General features: G+C 34.3%; 2 protein-coding genes across 4 annotated transcripts in view; one reads left to right on the top strand and one right to left on the bottom strand.

Moving 5' to 3' along the window:
* Shab (Shaker cognate b) overlaps window positions 1–4093 on the top strand; it is a 61020-nt gene extending 56927 nt beyond the window's left edge. For all 3 annotated transcript variants that reach the window (XM_089730959.1, XM_089730958.1, XM_089730957.1), the window contains one exon: window positions 1376–4093. In XM_089730959.1, the coding sequence (XP_089587085.1) occupies window positions 1376–1474 (99 nt within the window). In that variant the 3' untranslated portion in view covers window positions 1475–4093. The remainder of the gene's footprint in view (window positions 1–1375) is intronic.
* Naa60 (N-alpha-acetyltransferase 60) lies at window positions 1925–18189 on the bottom strand. The gene is made up of 6 exons (XM_028180192.2): window positions 17947–18189; window positions 17368–17473; window positions 14102–14333; window positions 10766–10937; window positions 8445–8657; window positions 1925–7678 (listed from the first exon to the last, which is right to left on the bottom strand). Exons 1-6 carry the CDS (start codon window positions 17961–17963, stop codon window positions 7624–7626), a joined length of 795 nt encoding a protein of 264 aa, XP_028035993.1. The 5' UTR covers window positions 17964–18189; the 3' UTR covers window positions 1925–7623.

Here is an 18189-nt window from a genome sequence, read left to right as displayed (position 1 = left end):
CCATTAAGTACATGTATTTTCTACACGGATACCAAGTTTCAAGTCAATCGGATGCATGGTTCAGTAGTTATAACAGAACATCCGTAAAAACCACTGTAGATTTATATATTAGTATAGAATAATGTCATAAAATATGTCATGTTTAATAATGTCATTTAGTTGTCCTTTTCATAACTGTTTTTTTTATTATTTATTACTCATGTTCTTTTTATTTTTTAATATATTTTACAATGATGTGTATTGGTCGGTCTGATGCTGGTGTGCGCGTCACTCCGCAGGTGCCGGCGGAAGATCAGCGCCGCAGTACCGATTGTCTCGATACTGTTAGGCATTACTGAGCCGGTAACCGTTTCCAAGCCTCGTTATTTTTGTTATCTTTTTTATTTATTTTTGGAGTTTACTCCTTTAGAATCGATTTACATATATAGGCCCGGGGTATGAAAATTATGGGGACCAAAATCGTACTAGCATGTCACACGAAATGCGTTATGCGCCTGATTGGCTCCTGATTGCGTGATGCGTGCGCGCGCCAATCAAAATCGTACTAGCATGTCACACGAAATGCGTTATGCGCCTGATTGGCTCCTGATTGCGTGATGCGTGCGCGCGCCAATCAGGAGCCAACGCGCGGCCGCGTTATCGCAGGTGACGCCGGGCTGCTGCGCCGGCAGTCCGCCACAAAGCCTCGTACTGATCGCGCGTTTCTCTCATTATTGTATTTTCATATATTTGTTAGTCGTTTGTTTTGTGTCTCGTTAATTTGTTAATAATCTGTAGTGTATCGTGTTGTCGTAATATAGAACTATTTCTCGTATTGTTTCGTTTAATTTTTTATATCCAGTAAACTCCAGTCGTGCGTCGGAGCGGACACACACACTTTTTTTGTACTTAATTTGTGTTTGGAATAAATGTTTATTATTATTATTATTATTATTATTATATAGATAAGAGTTGACAGGCGTCGTAATAATTAAAACGTTTAAGGAAGAATTTTGCTAAGCTATTGTTCAAAATCAAAAGATATATATAAATTTGAAAATTTTAGTGAGTATTAAGAGCGGAATCTCCGTTCCTTTCTTGCATTCTGTCTGACATCAATAAAAATGTCTGTGTATTTTTTTTTATTACCCTTGTAGGCAGACGAGCGTACGGCTCACCTGATGGTGAGTGGTTACCGTCATCCATGGACTTCAGCAATGCCAGAGGCAAACCCAAGCCGCTGCCTACCACTAAAGTATATAGTATGTAGTATAATTGAATTGTTTCTAAGCCGCTTTTAGTTTTGCTTTGATTAGCAATAACATACAGTGCAATCACAGCACGTTGTTCTATTGAATACAATAAATTTAAAACAGAAAAAAATCCTCAATTTCAGGGTGATTCCGGTAGCGAATCATCGCCGATCCGACTAAAAGACTTCAAAGGCCAAAACCACAAAGGTGGAGCACCGGAGAGGGATAACGTGATGACGTAGACCGCTTCGAGCTTAGGCGTGACGTCACGACGTGTTCGCCGACACATCACGCCTCGCCTCAAAAATCGACGCGAACGACCTTAATTAGTACTTAGAATGCAATAATATATTGAATAATTTTAACATATCATTGGGCGATTGTGACTGCTTGTTGAATATAGAATTTCATTTAGTAGGATTATAAATATTGTAAAAATATATATATTGTAATTGTTCATTCCAATCGAAAAGTTGAAGGTATCTATTTGTTAAGTTTTTTTACGTGCAATTATTAATTGCTAAATTTATAATGTAAGCGAATTAGTTTGTACAGCGTAGTCGATGAAAATGAAGCAATTATTAAAATTAAACATTTTCCGAAATTGTTAATTCGCTGTATTTTATTTTACGATCTTCTAAGTTATATTGATTGACACGAGCGGCCAACGGAGACAATGGAAACGCACGCAGTTTTTAATTCAACAATTTATTTGGAAGCTTAATATTTCCACAATTAATAGATCGAGGTGTCAAAACTTAACATTTAGCATTAATTTTTGCTAGTGACGTCACAATGAAACATTCATCAACACATTCAAACGTACATAATATTACATGTAAATATGAAAAAAAAAATAGTCGAATGAGGAGGGTCAGTTCAAAAGGTAAAAAATAATATTCTTTGATTACAACAATAACTTATTGGCAATGAGAGCGTTCCCTGTTTGTTTTATACACAACAAAATTATATCTACAATTAAAAATATATATTTTTGTATAAAAGCATTGACACTAATCGTAAGTGTGTGTGCGAAGTAGAAACATTTCTATCTCTTTCGCACCGCCGCACCATACCATCGTTGACATTTAAAAGCAATTTGTGATTCTATTTTGTTGACATTAGGTAACCTCTTTTAACATCTAAGGTTTCCAACTTCGTCATTTCACATGTGGTTTTATAATGTACTAGAAAATATATCTATGATGGATTTTTTAAATGGGTCAACATCCCTATTGGCCGTTGCTAAGATTTACGGGTTACCTTTTGAACATAATTATCCGTCTCGCAATATTTAATATTTTTATTCTAAATTTTAAAAATATTAGAAACGAACCCATACTACCACTCATAGCATAATTTAATATGGAACTTTAATAATAATACTCGAAAACAATTTCAACAAAATAACGTTCCTTTTCTTAATATAAAGTCATCATAATGAATAATACTTAACAACAAAACGAATAAAATACTTTGGTTTTAAATGAGTACACACTTTCCCACACGTACACTGGTTTAATAATGTTATTTCCTAGTCTTTTTAGAAAATACGTCCTACAAAATTTAACAACTGAAATATTAACTGTTTCAATCAAATATTACGAAACTATATCGCGTTTAATATGTATATAAATAAGAGTGCAATTGTATTATAGCATAAGCACAAACATACGTAAAATTTAAACAAACAACAAAGTTTCTAAGCTATTTTTATTCGTGTGATTTTTATAGGATTTGTTATGAACGAATTCGGTCCCAGTCAATATTATCAATAAGTTTTTAATGTTGGCAGTATAGTCCAAAAATCATCGCATACGATTTGGGATATTAAAAAATAAATAATCTACTCTGAAACACTTTAGTATAAAAATTCAAGATTTTGCAGTATTTTTTTAAGTGTAGAAATGCCAGCCTTTAATATAAATATTGGCAATTGTCACACAAAATAGTTTTTCTACGCTGGCAACTCCAGTCTATAGTCTATTCCACGGTCGGAATACAGATCACTTGACTGCTATAAAGAAAATACTACAAATTGTTCGACGTTATTAATCATAATTCAGAGCAGTTTTGTTTTAATTAAATATCGATTATTAAAATTTATACTAAGCTTTTGAAGCCACGCTCCACAGTGATGGTCGTAAAATGAAAAACTTCCAGTTGTTAAAAGGCAGTCGTACGTCATCTATCGAAGTTTAAGTACAACAATTTCTCTGAAGTGCCTCAACATTTGCACAATATTCAATTGAACTCACATCGGATAAAAGTGACCAGATCTTATGAACCAATCCACGAACGTTCATTATTATATTTGAAATTCTATTAAATAAAAAAAAACTCAGAATCACGTGAGACGTAGTTTTAATAAAAATAAAAATAAATCATTGAAATATGTCGGAATCAGTACCTACCTACGTACACGGTTTTGTGACGTCACAAGAATGTCGCAAAATCTCGAAAGAATGTTAGATTAGTACCGGATTTCTTTGCGTTTCAAATGTAATTGTTTCAATATAGATGTCATGTGATATTAATATTCAAAGTAAACTTTACCGATTCCAAAAGAAAGTAAGTGCCGTAAAGAATCCACGAAACAAAAGTCTATATGTATTTAAGTAAGTCTAAATGTGAAAATAAACATACATATGGCACATGACTTATGATGCTGTCTAATAGTCTATTTGGACGCAGTAGTAAACAATACAGCTCGTTATTTAAATTTATTAAAACATAATATAAATTTCGTAAATTTGATTGAAACATTCTTTATGATATGTGAAAAAATAAAATACAATAAAATCATTTATCTCTACGTACACTGTTAAGGCATTCATTAATCTATATTAAATTACTCTGAACACACGAACATCTTATAATTTAATTTAAATTCATTGGCAGTAAATCATGGCACGATTTAGATGCACTAGTCCAATATAGTTCAGTACACAGGGTGTAAGGGGCCCGCTTTCGGAATCGTGTGCTTAGTGCGAGTTTTTTTCACTTCTCGATCACGTAAAAGTTAACTCAAAGTATGTAGTTGGAACAGCGCCCCTAGCGGCAAACGGCACTATGCACACCGAAACAGTTATATTCTACTACTACCTTAAAATGTAAGGAAAACTATTTTTATTTTCAGAGCTGATAATGACTGGAGATTTTCAATACGCGAATATTTTACTATTTTCTTCGGCTTGCTCTATTCGTTGACATAAATAGTTACTTTTACGGTTTAATTTAACCTCACGATGGCACTCATCCGTAACCGCGAAAACTGTGATGCATACGAAATCTCAGAAAGAATATAATGACAATAAAAATATGAGATTAAGCCGTAAATGTAGTTTAATTACGACTTTTTTTATCGCTTTCAGTATTCGACCAAACTGTCACCTATTTCGTCACATATTTGTTCGAAAGCATAATCCAGTACACCCTGGACTATTTTAGAGGACAAAAATACTTTTATACTTTATCACTTACATTATTTTGTATACGATCGAGAATAACTTTAATCTTTTAACATTTTAGTAAATATATACATATACATATATATATTATTATTAAATAAGCATTATCGACGTTGATTTGTACAAAGAAATCTTGGCTAGAAACTGAACCGGTTCAATTGTTTATCGATGATGCAAAAAGATAATTCACAGAGATAAATTAGTAATTTCCAGTCTTTTTTGAAATATGAAAAAATAAAATACAGTAATGCTGTGTTTAATTAGGCTTTCTTTTTTGTGGAGGGTTTTGAATAATCTGACGATCTCTGACACTTAAATCGCATTTACTGGTAGGACTTTAGGATGCAAGGTGACAGATATCTGCCTATATCTGCCGTGTAGCAAACATGAATTTGAAAGGGTGGAACAGGCATTACGAAACAACTGAGACAAGGAAGGAAAGCGAAAGCGTTTACAGCTCAAGAATATTTCGGTGGTGGGGTTTGTAGGGCTTGACCAGTGTGGAGCACGCGGTAATTATGCTTGGTGTTTCTCGTACATTTTCGCCTGGTTTATGTAAGAACAATTTGCGCGGTAACCAGAGAAAGTCTAAGCTAAAGCGACAGTGGTGCAGGGAAAGGATACTTCGGGATTTTCGTCCTTTTTCGGCCCGATCTTACCGATTTCGGCTAGATCGGTGATGGTATTGCACACTACATCGGTCTTCCTTATTCCCGATAGTGGGAGGACGAAATCAATCAAATGTAAACAAAAATATACATAAGGTAAATTCTTCTGTTGGACGGCAGCATCTTTCATAGCCATCTTTAGTTAAAACATGGTGCATGGTGATTTTTTGATTTATTTTAGATATTTTGATGTTGATTACTTTTAAGTGAAATAAGATATAGAGTCTTACTTCGTAACAAGTTATTTTTATAGGAAACTAAAGATAGACTGAATAGATTAAGTGAAAGCAGGGTAAAGTGTCACATAACAAATAATCAAAGAGTCAACATAAAAATCACATAACAAATACATTATACATAAGTAATATATAAATATCAGAAGCATAAGACCGAATCTAGGAATTTTTATCAAAAATCGTTCGACACGTACATGTGTTTAGTTTATTTTTTTGTCTTTTAGTATGGTCTCCGCGTTTAGACTATCATTTTAGATATCAATTTAGAGAATATCCATGCTAGTGAATTTTCATAGAATCTTCTTTAGTTTATGAATCATGATCTTTCGAAAACGACCAGCAATACAGCGAAAGAGGTTGGTTATACCCATCGAAGAATCTAGAATATTTCCGAACAGCAATGGAATGAAAATTCAATAGAAAATTCTCTAAGCTATTTGAGACGGAGACATCGTCTCCTTTCTATCGTACATTTTGTCTATTTCTTGGAACCCTGGAACTCTTCGGACCAGACCCGAGAAGTGTTCTAGGCAGTATTTATTTTTCATTAAGCTATTGTCATATTTATCTAGAATGTCATTTCGTTTTTAAAATATAGAATTAAAAATATTAGTCTATGGATAACGTTTCATATAGCTTTATAACCTTTGGACGATAATTACTACGATCATTATTTAATTGAACAGCGTTAATCTGTTACATAGAGTAAAATTAATAATCATCGTTCGCTTTAAATGGTAAATAAATAATATTAATTATTTACCCTATAGACAATGATTGTTAAGTGGAAAACCACACATCCGTTTGTTACCTATTGAAATTTTAAAGCCCTCGTATTTAATATTAAAAACAAAAAATAAAATATCACATTATAACTTTGTCATTTCGTAATGTCAGCCGAGTTGACACTAGTACAGTTTACGAATAAAACGACGTCCGAATTAAAACCTTCCTCGTTTTTTTTAAGGTCGGTTAACAATACAAAAAGACAAAAGAGGCACGAAAGGTATGTATGTACATGATCATAATTGAAATGAATAAATAATGAGCGAGGCTAAGATAATAAAAAAAAAAATTATGTTAATTTATTATTATATTACATACATAATAATATAGTCGAATTAAACAAGGTTTGATTGTAAGTAAGCGGAAGGAACCCCGAATTAGTTTTAAATCACTATTCGATTCAATTGTAACCGCTATGATTTGAAATCTTTAATTTTAACTTATAAATAGTTAACTTTTCATTCTTTCTTTGACATTTTTTTAGAGTACAATAATTTAAAGTAATAGGGAGGAGCCGTCGGTCTCCGGATTTTCGGTATATTAATAGTTCACAAGAAGGATTCGATTTATATATATTTTAGAAACTGATTTATGTTGTATTGTGTAATTTTGCTTCAATATAACTACATATTAAATAAAAAAATTACAGATTAGGGATTCCCATACTGTTCGATTTCGGTATCCCATGGGTCGACATAAACAAATATTGCATGTCGTCGAGGTCTAAAAATCGATCTCTATTAATTAACACGAGTTCTTATAAGAAACTTTCAAGATACCGTGTTAAGTTAATAATAAGTTGTGCTACCAACGCGTAATAACAATTACCAATATTTTAGTAGGAAGCATCATTTTTGTACTATAACTTTAATTCACTGAATCTTATATCCGTTTTTTTTTTGTTTTGATGAGAAAGTGTTGGTTAGCATTTCAATAGATATAGGATTTTTTAAGGAGTTTGGATATGAGGTCTGAGGTATCAGTTCATTTTGGAAAAGGGGTCTCTTGTCCAAAACAGTTTGGGAATCTCTGGCATAGATTAATTGTATATCATTATTGTTTTTCGTATTTTATAGATAATTGGGACCATGTCTCTATTCTATAATGACATTCACCTGTTCTGCCTCTTTTGAACAATAATTAAACTATAACATAATTTGTGAGAATAGAATATAAAAAAGAAACTAAAAAAAAATACTGTACAAACATTTCGTTTTCTAATTGAATAACGTTACTGCTTAAATACCGCACCCCTAAATTTTACAGTATTCGAAGACGACGTAAAACTGAAAATATGATAATAAATTTCATTAATTTTTTTAAAAATATGTATAAAAATATGTGAAGAACACGGAAAGCTAATATAATATACACAGTTATGGTGCGCAGGATTATGGTTAATTTCATTCCTTACATAATATAATTAAAATACAACAACATTCGAAATAAATAAAAACTTTTAAACGTCAAAATCAATATATCATTTGAAATAAAATATAACATACTGTCTTTAAAATGCAGCCAGTACGACCTCATAGAATACATTTAAGGCGACTAATCCAACTCAAGCTATGCTACGCTGTGCAGCGCTGAGCTAGCTTTATAGTAGTTTTGTTCCCGCTCAATCTTGTGCAAGTTTGCGACATGCAGATGTATTGTTAAGTGTGAGCAAGATAGATGGAGCACTCAGTGAGCGACTTGTGTGCTGAGGAGCGAGACAGCGCATATCGCGCTTCACACATCGAAAGCAACGCTTGCGCGCACAGAACGGAACATAGCCACAGCCCGTGATGGGGAGTAATCACCTTCTAAGTAACGAAGTGATCACAATTTAGTTCAATCATCCTGTTCGTTAGTACGAAACGCTTTAACCAACATTCCAAAGCGTAGATTTAGTACGTAAATAGAACCCGGTGCACACGTGAAATCCCCGTACACTAAGTACATTATAACAAACCAATGTTTTAGTCACCACACCGATGTTGCATAGAAATTCACATCGCACAAACATGTCAAACGCACTGGAGGCGAGTCAAGGTAGGCGTACACTACCTGTGCCACGCTATAGTGAGCGCCGCTCTTAGTTTCCCCCACAGCCACGGATAAAGGCCTCCGCCCCTCCACGCTGTCCGAGCCATGAACTTCATGTAGTCGATGAGGCTCCACGGCGCGTGGCCCCCGTTCACATAGTACACGTATGTGAAACCGTCTTTACAACGGCCCTTTATCGAGTAGTAGTACGGAAGAAACGAGTGTAGAAGGAATCTGAAATGTTTTTACAAAACATTCATTCTGTTTGCCTTAAAAAACAATAATTAATTAATAAATACAGTTATTTTGAAAGACGCCAACAATACATTGTCTTATTTTCTAATTAATTAGTGTTAAGCAAGGCTAAAAATTTTCAAGGCAATTGTATTCATTGTAATTGTATGAGGCAAGGGAAATAAGTGTGTACAGTTGAAAAGTTATTCCTTTCGTTTACTTAGAATCGATTGATGTTTCAACGTAGCGCTTTAAATAAATAAATAAAAACACACACACACACACACACACGATAAGATACGGCTAATATCTATTTAGATAATCCGCTTTGGTTATGTAATACATTATTTAGTTCAGCGAAGAAAATTCGGTAAACATAAACTCAGATCTCATCGAATCTCTGCAAAGAATCACACACGCACTGTAAGATATTTTATGTGTTACATGTGTACTTCTTATCGATAGTAAACCTTGGTCGAGTAAAGATCACGAAAAAATTTTTTTTAATCGCTATCCCATCTTCTATTCATCTAGCCTAGTCTAGTTTAGTCCATCTACATCAGCCTTTCCCAAAGTGGGCGATAACGCCCCCTTGTGGGCAATGCAGGCCTAAAAGGGGGCGTTAACAGACCCAGAAAAAAATGGGAGCGTTGTGTAGAAGCTTGGGAGGTGATTTGTAATTTCATCTAGGAGGACTCTTACACACCGACTAAGCTCTCGCTATAGTGGTTTTTAAGTAGGTGAAAAAATGGGGGCGCTAAAAAATAATTTATTCTCAAAGTGGGCAGTAGACAAAATAAGTTTGGGAGCCCCTGATTTACATGATAGACAGAAATATAGATTTTTAACGAGCAAGGTAAGTGTTACATTACCAAAGCGTAGTGAAATCGTAAATCTTTTTAGTAATATATAAAATTACGTCTTGTGAGCAATCACGGGTTGGCCGCACCACACTGCCAATTTCTGCAGCGAAGCAGAAAAGAGTTTGAAGTTTAGTACAGGTGTTATATTATTATATATATTATATTATTCAGTGCAGACTTAGAAGGCATATATCAGAGTGATATCTATGGATTCCGTGAGCTTGGGGCGATTTTTTTAACGTTCTCGATAGCGTAAAAGTTAACGGAAATTTGTATGGAGTTCGAACGTTTGCCACATTTGCCGCTAGGGGCGCTGTTCCAACTGTATTCAAATTTGTTTTCACTTTTACGCTATCAAGACCGTTAAAAAACTCGCACTAAGCACACCGGTAACAGTGGTAACCACTTAACATCAGGTGAACGAACTCACCCGACTATGCACAAAGAAAGTGCCTTTTGAAAACATTACTAAAAATATTACATCGACAGCGTAATAACATTCAAATTGCAACACTACTTAAGTATGAAGTTATATTATTTATTTTTAACACACAATGTCTCATTCCGAAACTGAATTAACGTTATTTTATATTATTTTATTTATAATGACGTTAATTAATTTGAATTTCTTTTATCACAAACATTCCATTCAACACCTTAGCATGCATGGTGGTAAACAAAAGTTAATAATGAATAAAAATTAATTATTCATAATTATTCATAATCACGTTCTGAAGTTAAAGTGTTTTTGTTGTTTGGTTTTCTTGTCATAAAGTAAAAACTTTTGAATATTTTATGGACCAAGTTGACTTATTGCACAAGAATTAAAATAGGTCAGCGCATTATGATTTTAAAAAAAAACACGCTTATAACAAAATCACAAATTATACAAAATCGACACATACCGGTCCTTAAATATTTAGTTACATTTTCGTAACTAATATTAGCTGTATTTCAAGAGAACAAAAGTATAGGCCAGAGTAATGTGTACTATAATACAAGAATAAGTCCGCTAAAGAGATTAGTATCTGTTAGTTGTCAAATGTTTACATTTACTAAAAATACCAATTCATTTTGAGTGTTGCAACACTACTAAGAGCACTAATTTTTCTATATAAGAAATAAATTACTTATATAAAGAAATTAATTATAATCAATATAGTGTAAATCAAATACATCGGTATTTAAATAAATATAATACTGGAATATTAATATGAACGCAATTGTGTTAAAGAAATAAATTACCTTTTGTGTTCATAAAACAGTATAGCCTCGTTGTTGGTCGTAAGGACGTGCAGGAATATAGCCTTGACTCGATGCTCGTGCGGCGGCTGGGGCACCGGCCCCGACAGGTGGTTGATCAGAACATCGAGCAGCATCGTTGCCACCCCTGAACGACGGTGCGAACGCACCACCCCTGGAAGTCACGTACACCGGATCTTGATCACATTTTATAGCGTGCTTAAGCCTTGTTCGGACTAGGCGAGTATTTTAGTCGAGTACCGAGTAAATTAGTGGTTAAACTACTCGCTACTGCACAGAAATCGTTCGCATTACGGTCCAGTAGAGTACACAAGTGAGTGGTGTTTTGCAAGATGAACAGGCTGCAACGCAATAGAGTGAATAAACTGATTAAGCTAATCGTAATGGCTATTTCAGAAGAGGTGGATGAGGAAATTTCTGTGACTAAGAAAAATAAGTTATGGGTACGAAAATGGATCGATACAAGAGATAAACTAGGAGCTACTAAATGTCTTCTGAAGGAATTAGCATTGGAAGAGATTCCAAAAAATACTTCGATAATTTGTAAATGTCTGAAAGTTGTGTGAATTTTCTGTTAACGAAAATACACTCTCAAATTCTGCGCAAATATACTCATTTGAGAAGTGCCACTAATGAACTCGACTAATCAACAGGTTCGGACTTGTTTAGTCAGTGAGCTAGTGAGCAAGGACGTGTGGTGGGAGGCGCTACTCGCCCGAAAAAATAGAACAAAATGGATTGACTTGACTAAATTATTTACTAGCCTATTCGACCAAATATTTGGTGTTCAGACACATTTAGCTACTAAATTACTCGGTACTCGACTAAAATACTCGCCTAGTCCGAACAAGGCTTTAGTGCTAGTTTTTTAACGTTCTCGATAGCGTAAAGGTTAGCCCAATTTTGTATGCGGTTGGAACAGCGCCCCTAGCGGCAAACGATCCGATTCCATACAAATTTGAGCTAACTTTTACCCTATAGAGAACGTTAAAAAACTCGCACTAAGCACATAGTAGGTACACTTTAAGTAAACCTAACCGCCAAAGTGAGTTTGTAGCCATGCACCATATAAATTTTAAAAAAATATTATAAAAGGGCCATTAAAAATAACTGTGTGCGGACGCTACTGGAATTTACCTTTTGTAGTGCGATTTTCATTGAATAATATATTACTCGTATTTAATAGGCAAAAAGTGTATATTAATCTTTTATAATAATGAATGCATGTACACATATACTTTTATTCAAATTTATTTACTCTTAAATATAACTATATATAAATAATAAAAACTCTGCATCTATTGTCAGGGACGTATAATGCTACTATACGTCATACTATGTACATCACTATGTTATGAAAAGTTATCTGATTTTGAAAAACGAATGTTCGTACGTTCTGCTTAAAAACGTTAACAGAATCAACATGTTAAATTTAAATTATGCCTGCGACTCGCGTTATACTAAAGAAGATACCGAAATTAACAACGTTTAAATCAAATATTATTTTCTAAACCAATATTTCAGCCCGTATATCGATTATTAATGTAATGTCAATAAAATCACTGCCAAATTTTGGTGCAGTAACTCAATTGGTAGTAAAATATTTATGTATCGAGTGATTTTACTAAACTAGACATTAGATGGGGCGTGACAATTGAATATAATACACTTTTTGTTTCCTACCTATGCTGATATCCTTGTGAGGCTATTTCAGCTTCTCTTTGACGTGTACGTGAGCTCACGGGGTTCAAACCGGGAGCGGTGCTAACACTGGCCCTATCAAGAGCAGTGCTTCACAGAATCTACCACCGGATCGGAAACGCGACCCACTGAGAAGATCCGACGAGAAAATCCGTGGGCTGGTCTATAGGTTAATTCACTCGTCGAGCCCTGCATCGCAAGCGGCGGGTTCGACGAGGACGGTGACCGGTGCCTGTGCTACCTAAAAGCACCGTTAAAGGATCGGAGGGATCCGTAATGACGTGTAATGCACTTTGATGTTAAATCGTTATTTTAATTTGATTGTTCGATTATTATATATTCCATTAATCGATTTGAATAAAGCATATACCGCTTTTCTGTTAACGCTCGAGTTTAGTGCCCATCTAACGATCGTCATCGAAATCGATTCCTAAGAATAAACTCCAAAAAAATATACACGAACACTGCATTCAGTTTACGTTACTGTGTTTGTTATTATTTTGACATTTAGTTGCCATTTTACTGGTTTTAGCCCACTGAGTTTCTCGTCGGATCTTCTCAGTGGGTCGCGTTTTCGATCCGGTGGTAGATTCTGCGAAGCACGGCTCTAGCTAGAATTCGTGTTAGCAACGTCATCAGGTTTGAGCCCCGTGAGCTCATCTACTAGTTAAGGCTACGCTGATACAGCCTCCCAAGGCTCTCAGCTTAGGTAGCAAAAAAAAAAACTAATTTTAGGATTGTCTATTCTAATATTATAAAGAGGAAAGATTTGTTTGTATGTTTGTATTGAATAGGCTCCGAAACTAATAAACCGGTTTGAAAATTTTTTTCACCTGTTGGAAGCTACAATATTCCTGATTGAAATAGGCTATAATCTTTTTTGAAAAAAATTAGGGATCCTTACTACAACTTCAATAATGTAACCCAAGGTGTAAAAAATTACCTAAAATATTCTTTACATCGCGTGCCCTGCGAAAACTATTGATGATAGAATAAAATAATGTACTAAGACTTTGTAGACCAAATAATTATTTTCAAAAAGTGTCGCGATAGCATATATGTCTAACTATGGAATAGTTATGCCGCAATAAATGTTCTTTTATTTAAAAAAATAAAACAACGTCAAATATCGTTGAACTTTTTGTTAAAGACCCGAGCGGAGCCGGAGCGGGCCGCTTTTTATTTTATAATAATTGTATTATACAATATAGCAAAGGTGCATTAGCGCAGTGCGAAAATCCGTTTACTGAGCAATGTGGGTTCGGTCATTGTCGGGTCATATGTGCTCAACAATTAGTGGAGGAGTAAGTACATGCGCCCTCAGCTCCGGACTCGTTCTTGTTACACCCTGCATTTATGGTAGTGACGCATTTCTAAACTACATAGTGTATTGTTATTTGCTTGCGGTTATTCGTCTTGTTGATGACTAATTGGGAAACGGACAACTCTTTCCTTTCAAATTATACAAAACTCGATTATAGCAATATCACCGCTGAACGATACGAATTAAAATTGTAATGATGTTGCTAGATTGCTTTAGAATGTTTTATTAATGTGTTCGGTGTCCGGTTGCCTATTGTAAAACAATCTACGAGTATTCGGTTGCTCATTACTCACCCAATGACAATATGTAAGCAACTAATGTATCCTTGGAAGCGAACCATCTCGACAAGATACCTCTGTCTTCGGCATTCAGTTTTAAATAAGGTTTTATTTCGGCAACAATGAGACCTATGATCTGGTTCTTGTACACTGCCGCGAGCGCGAAGAACCTGTCCGAGGATGTGATGTCTTCATACCAAGACTGCGGGTATTCGATAGGAAACCAGTCTCTGCACAGAGACCTAACCTAAAACAAAGATTTTTTTTATTTCAATGGATTAGCTGCATTGCGATGATTAATAGCGTTTGAGACCACATCGCGTATTTATAGCTTAAGGTTCTAATTATTCATAATTTTGTGTTATTTGTTTTCGCATAGTAATCTTTATATATATATATATATATATTTCTTCTGTGCGTGTGTTTGTCACTGAACGGCTGGACCGATTTGAATGATTTTTTTTTGTATGCGTTTGGGTGGCACCCTGGATGGTTTAGGTTCACAAATCAGCCCGACAGAGAGCGCTGCAGTGGCAAAACAACGTTTGCCGGGTCAGCTAGTATAAAATATAAATTTTTAAATTTGATTTGAACAAAGCTTGAATCTTAAAATTGTCGACAATTACTTGCAGTGGTGACCATGTTCTATCAGGCGACTTTGAATCTTTAACTACCTTTGAAAATGAGAACAAAAGTATAACAGAAAATAATATAATAAAGAAACTCTATCACTTGCACTTTACCCTAATTACTTATTGTTCATATTAATTCTTCCACCTCGCGTTGTAAATCGACGGACAATCTTTTAATATTCACAACAACCTCGACGTAACCCTAATTTAATCAATACAGAGATACAAATTAACTCGTAACATTGCATTTAAAAAACATTTTCTTCGCACATGTAGACTAGTTTTAAACACTTCTATCTTATTGGTAGGTATTACAATAACAAATCGAGGAATGATTCATTAAAAATGTTCTGGTTCTTATCTCGGGTGATTTAATACAATTTAGTGTAGAAGCACAAGTTCACACTTATTTCGGCATTTAAAACGGCAGTTAGAAAATAATGGGAATATAGGTTACTTAAACATTTATTTATCACTGTCAACGTCCATTGAATTTCCTTGAATTTAGGAACGACTGGGTGTTTTTAATGTGAAGTGTGTTTTAGACGAATATCCATAATGCATATTCAAACCTCCTTTTCGATATGACCTCACATTTATTATTTTAATTATATTATGGCCGACGAAAGAAAACTAAACAGTACAATGTCGACTAATAGGTAATACCTTAGTCGTCCGTGACCACGAAAGCTGTAAAGTATTCGATACATTCTAAATAACAAGCTTGAGGTTAAGGGGGAAAATTAATTTAATTTATGTCCACAAAAACCAAAGAAAATCCATAATGCAGATTAAGTTTTTTATCATTTAGATTGAATTTGTTGTTGGCAGCGCCGTTATACATTCTCATTACATAAATCTACTAATCCACGTAAATATTACAGACCTTCTTTTTTTTTATTGCTTAGATGGGTGGACGACCTCACAGCGCACTTGAAGTGGTTACTGGAGGCCCTAGACATCTACAACGTAAATGCGCCATCCACCTTGAGATATAAGTTCTAAGGTCTCAGTATAGTTACAACGGCTACCCTACCCTTCAAACAGAAACGCATTACCGCTTCACGGCAGAAATAGGCGGGGTGGTGGTACCTACCCGGGCGGACTCACCAGTGGTGGTAAAATCAGTAAAATCTCTAGCTCTCTCGAAATGAAGTTTTGTTAAAACCCAAAACTTTTTATGACGTTTTGAAGAAAATAATTGTGACAGTAAAATTGTAGATAAAACATCTTGGAGTAGTGCGATAGTGTACACACTAGACGACTCACAACTAAAAATAAGTAAGATAAGTTTGAAAACAGTACCGTAGTTCAGAATATTATTTATTGGTAAATCAGCTAGCAGACTTTATAGCAGACGGTAGGCAGCGGCTTGGCTCTGCCCCTGGCATTGCTGAAGTCCATGGGCAACGGTAGCCACTCACCATCAGGTGGGCCGTATGCTCGTCTGCCTACAAGGGCAATAAAAAAAAAAAAGACTTTTTCACTATATCAGAATAGTCTTGAACGCTTTATATTTTTCAGTTCAAAGTTGTCTCTTCAGTGCAATCATTTATATTTACATTAGGTCTTATTAGATCACTCATGAACTCGCCTGTCCTAATCTAAGCAAAATTGCTTTTAAATTATTGTATTACTAGTAGTACATTGTCTAGAATTCTTTAACTAGCGATTTTAAAAATTACTTTAATATTAGCAAACTTTAAATGCATGTCTGTTTAGAAACATGTACAAGAGTTGTATAATTTTTTTTGGTTTTACAGTATCAGGGAAAGAAGCATCTTTATTTAATATATGCACAAAAAATTTGGAACTTTAGTTATCTCTAGATGGTAGACAAATTCTCCTGATATTATGTTTCAGGAACATTCAACTATTTCATGAATAAAGTAAATGATTTTAAGTGCAATTTAAGCACATATGGTAACAAGTCCATAAACTAGAATCATTTCAACTAAACATTTAGCATTTCTAATAGTTTGTTCATATTAGGTTGATCTACATTCTTTGATCAACAATTGCACAGTGACATAAATGAGTTACACCCATTTGTTGAAACAATTCCCCCTACCCCTATCATATAACATTGTTACTGTAGTAAAATTCTTGGAAATGCTAACAACTCTACAAAGTTACATCTCAATGAAGTGAATCATACACAAACGGACAGAACTGTTTTTTAAATATTTGTTCAGAGGAAATGGGGATATGATCCTGTTGAGACCAAGCTACTCTTATTAAATCATCTTAGGTCATTCCTAGTAGTATTACATTTCATTCAATTAGCTTACTATTTTAAAATTGAGGTAGTAGCACTGGGGCTTGCTCGGACCATCCTATATGTACAGCTATGAAGCATTTATGCATTACAGTTTGAAGAGTTGGAAAGCATTTTTACAGTATCACTGAGACATTCCACCCAAGTCTTGAAGTGAACTTATGTACACTGGGTTGTCTATGGGTTCTAGTCCTAGCAGATCCTGAGCATGTTTGCCCAGCTAATGAAATTACAATAAATAATGGAAACTAAAATGTGGTGTGGTGCAAAAATAAGGAAAACAATAATTCAAATAACATTTGAACTATCTAATGTCTAACAAATGTAAGCGATACAGAAAATAATTCATTACTGTCTCTATTTAAACATACCTCTTCTAAATCATCAGGGCACAAAAAACGTAATTGTACATCTTTTAGAGAGCATTTCTTGTCTTTAGACTTCTCAATTATAACTTGGAAGCCTTCAGACAGATACCTGCAATGAAATAAAAATAGTACAAATGTTGAAATCGAGTGTAAACTGAAAAATAAATTTAAATGAATATTAGTTTAATAATCAGTTAGTGATTAATTTTACCTTCAAGGATGAGGTCTGTTTTTGAACTTATTAACAAGTTAATCATATTTCAACCTTGTCCAAATTGAAAAGTGAATGTTTATTTAATACAAAATTGAATTTTTAGGTATATTAGAACCAATCGAACTATTTTTATTAATTTTATACTTTCTAAAAGGATATCCTTACATGCAACAGTTTATTAGACACATCTCCTAATGCATCTAAATGATCTTCAATTTTATTAGTTGTTTCATTCAACAATCAGACAGAGTAGTTTGACCCTTCAATTGGACAATTTTCTCCAATTGAAGCTCAATAAGACAATACATACATACAAACAACGATCTATGGGAATATCTATATTCAAAAAATTTTGATTTGGAACATACCAGCTAAACCCAGCCATTCGGTATTGAGTCCATCAATTCCGTTAACACATGAGTTTCACAGTGTTTTTCTTATCATTTCCAAATTTTTCTTGTAGTGCAATAAGAACTCCATAGAATCACAATCGCACATCATCCGAACAACATACAAACTGAACTCTGAAGGGATGATAACAGAGTTCTTTGAAAATGTAGGTAATACCAATACAGACTCTATCACTCAGTTTATCTGCTGTCACAAGTGTC

The sequence above is a fragment of the Bombyx mandarina genome, chromosome 11 (genome assembly GCF_030267445.1).
Source record: "Bombyx mandarina strain Sakado chromosome 11, ASM3026744v2".
NCBI lineage: Eukaryota > Metazoa > Arthropoda > Insecta > Lepidoptera > Bombycidae > Bombyx > Bombyx mandarina.
Note: the sequence above shows the minus strand (reverse complement) of the source record. Positions and strands in the feature narration are given on the sequence as shown.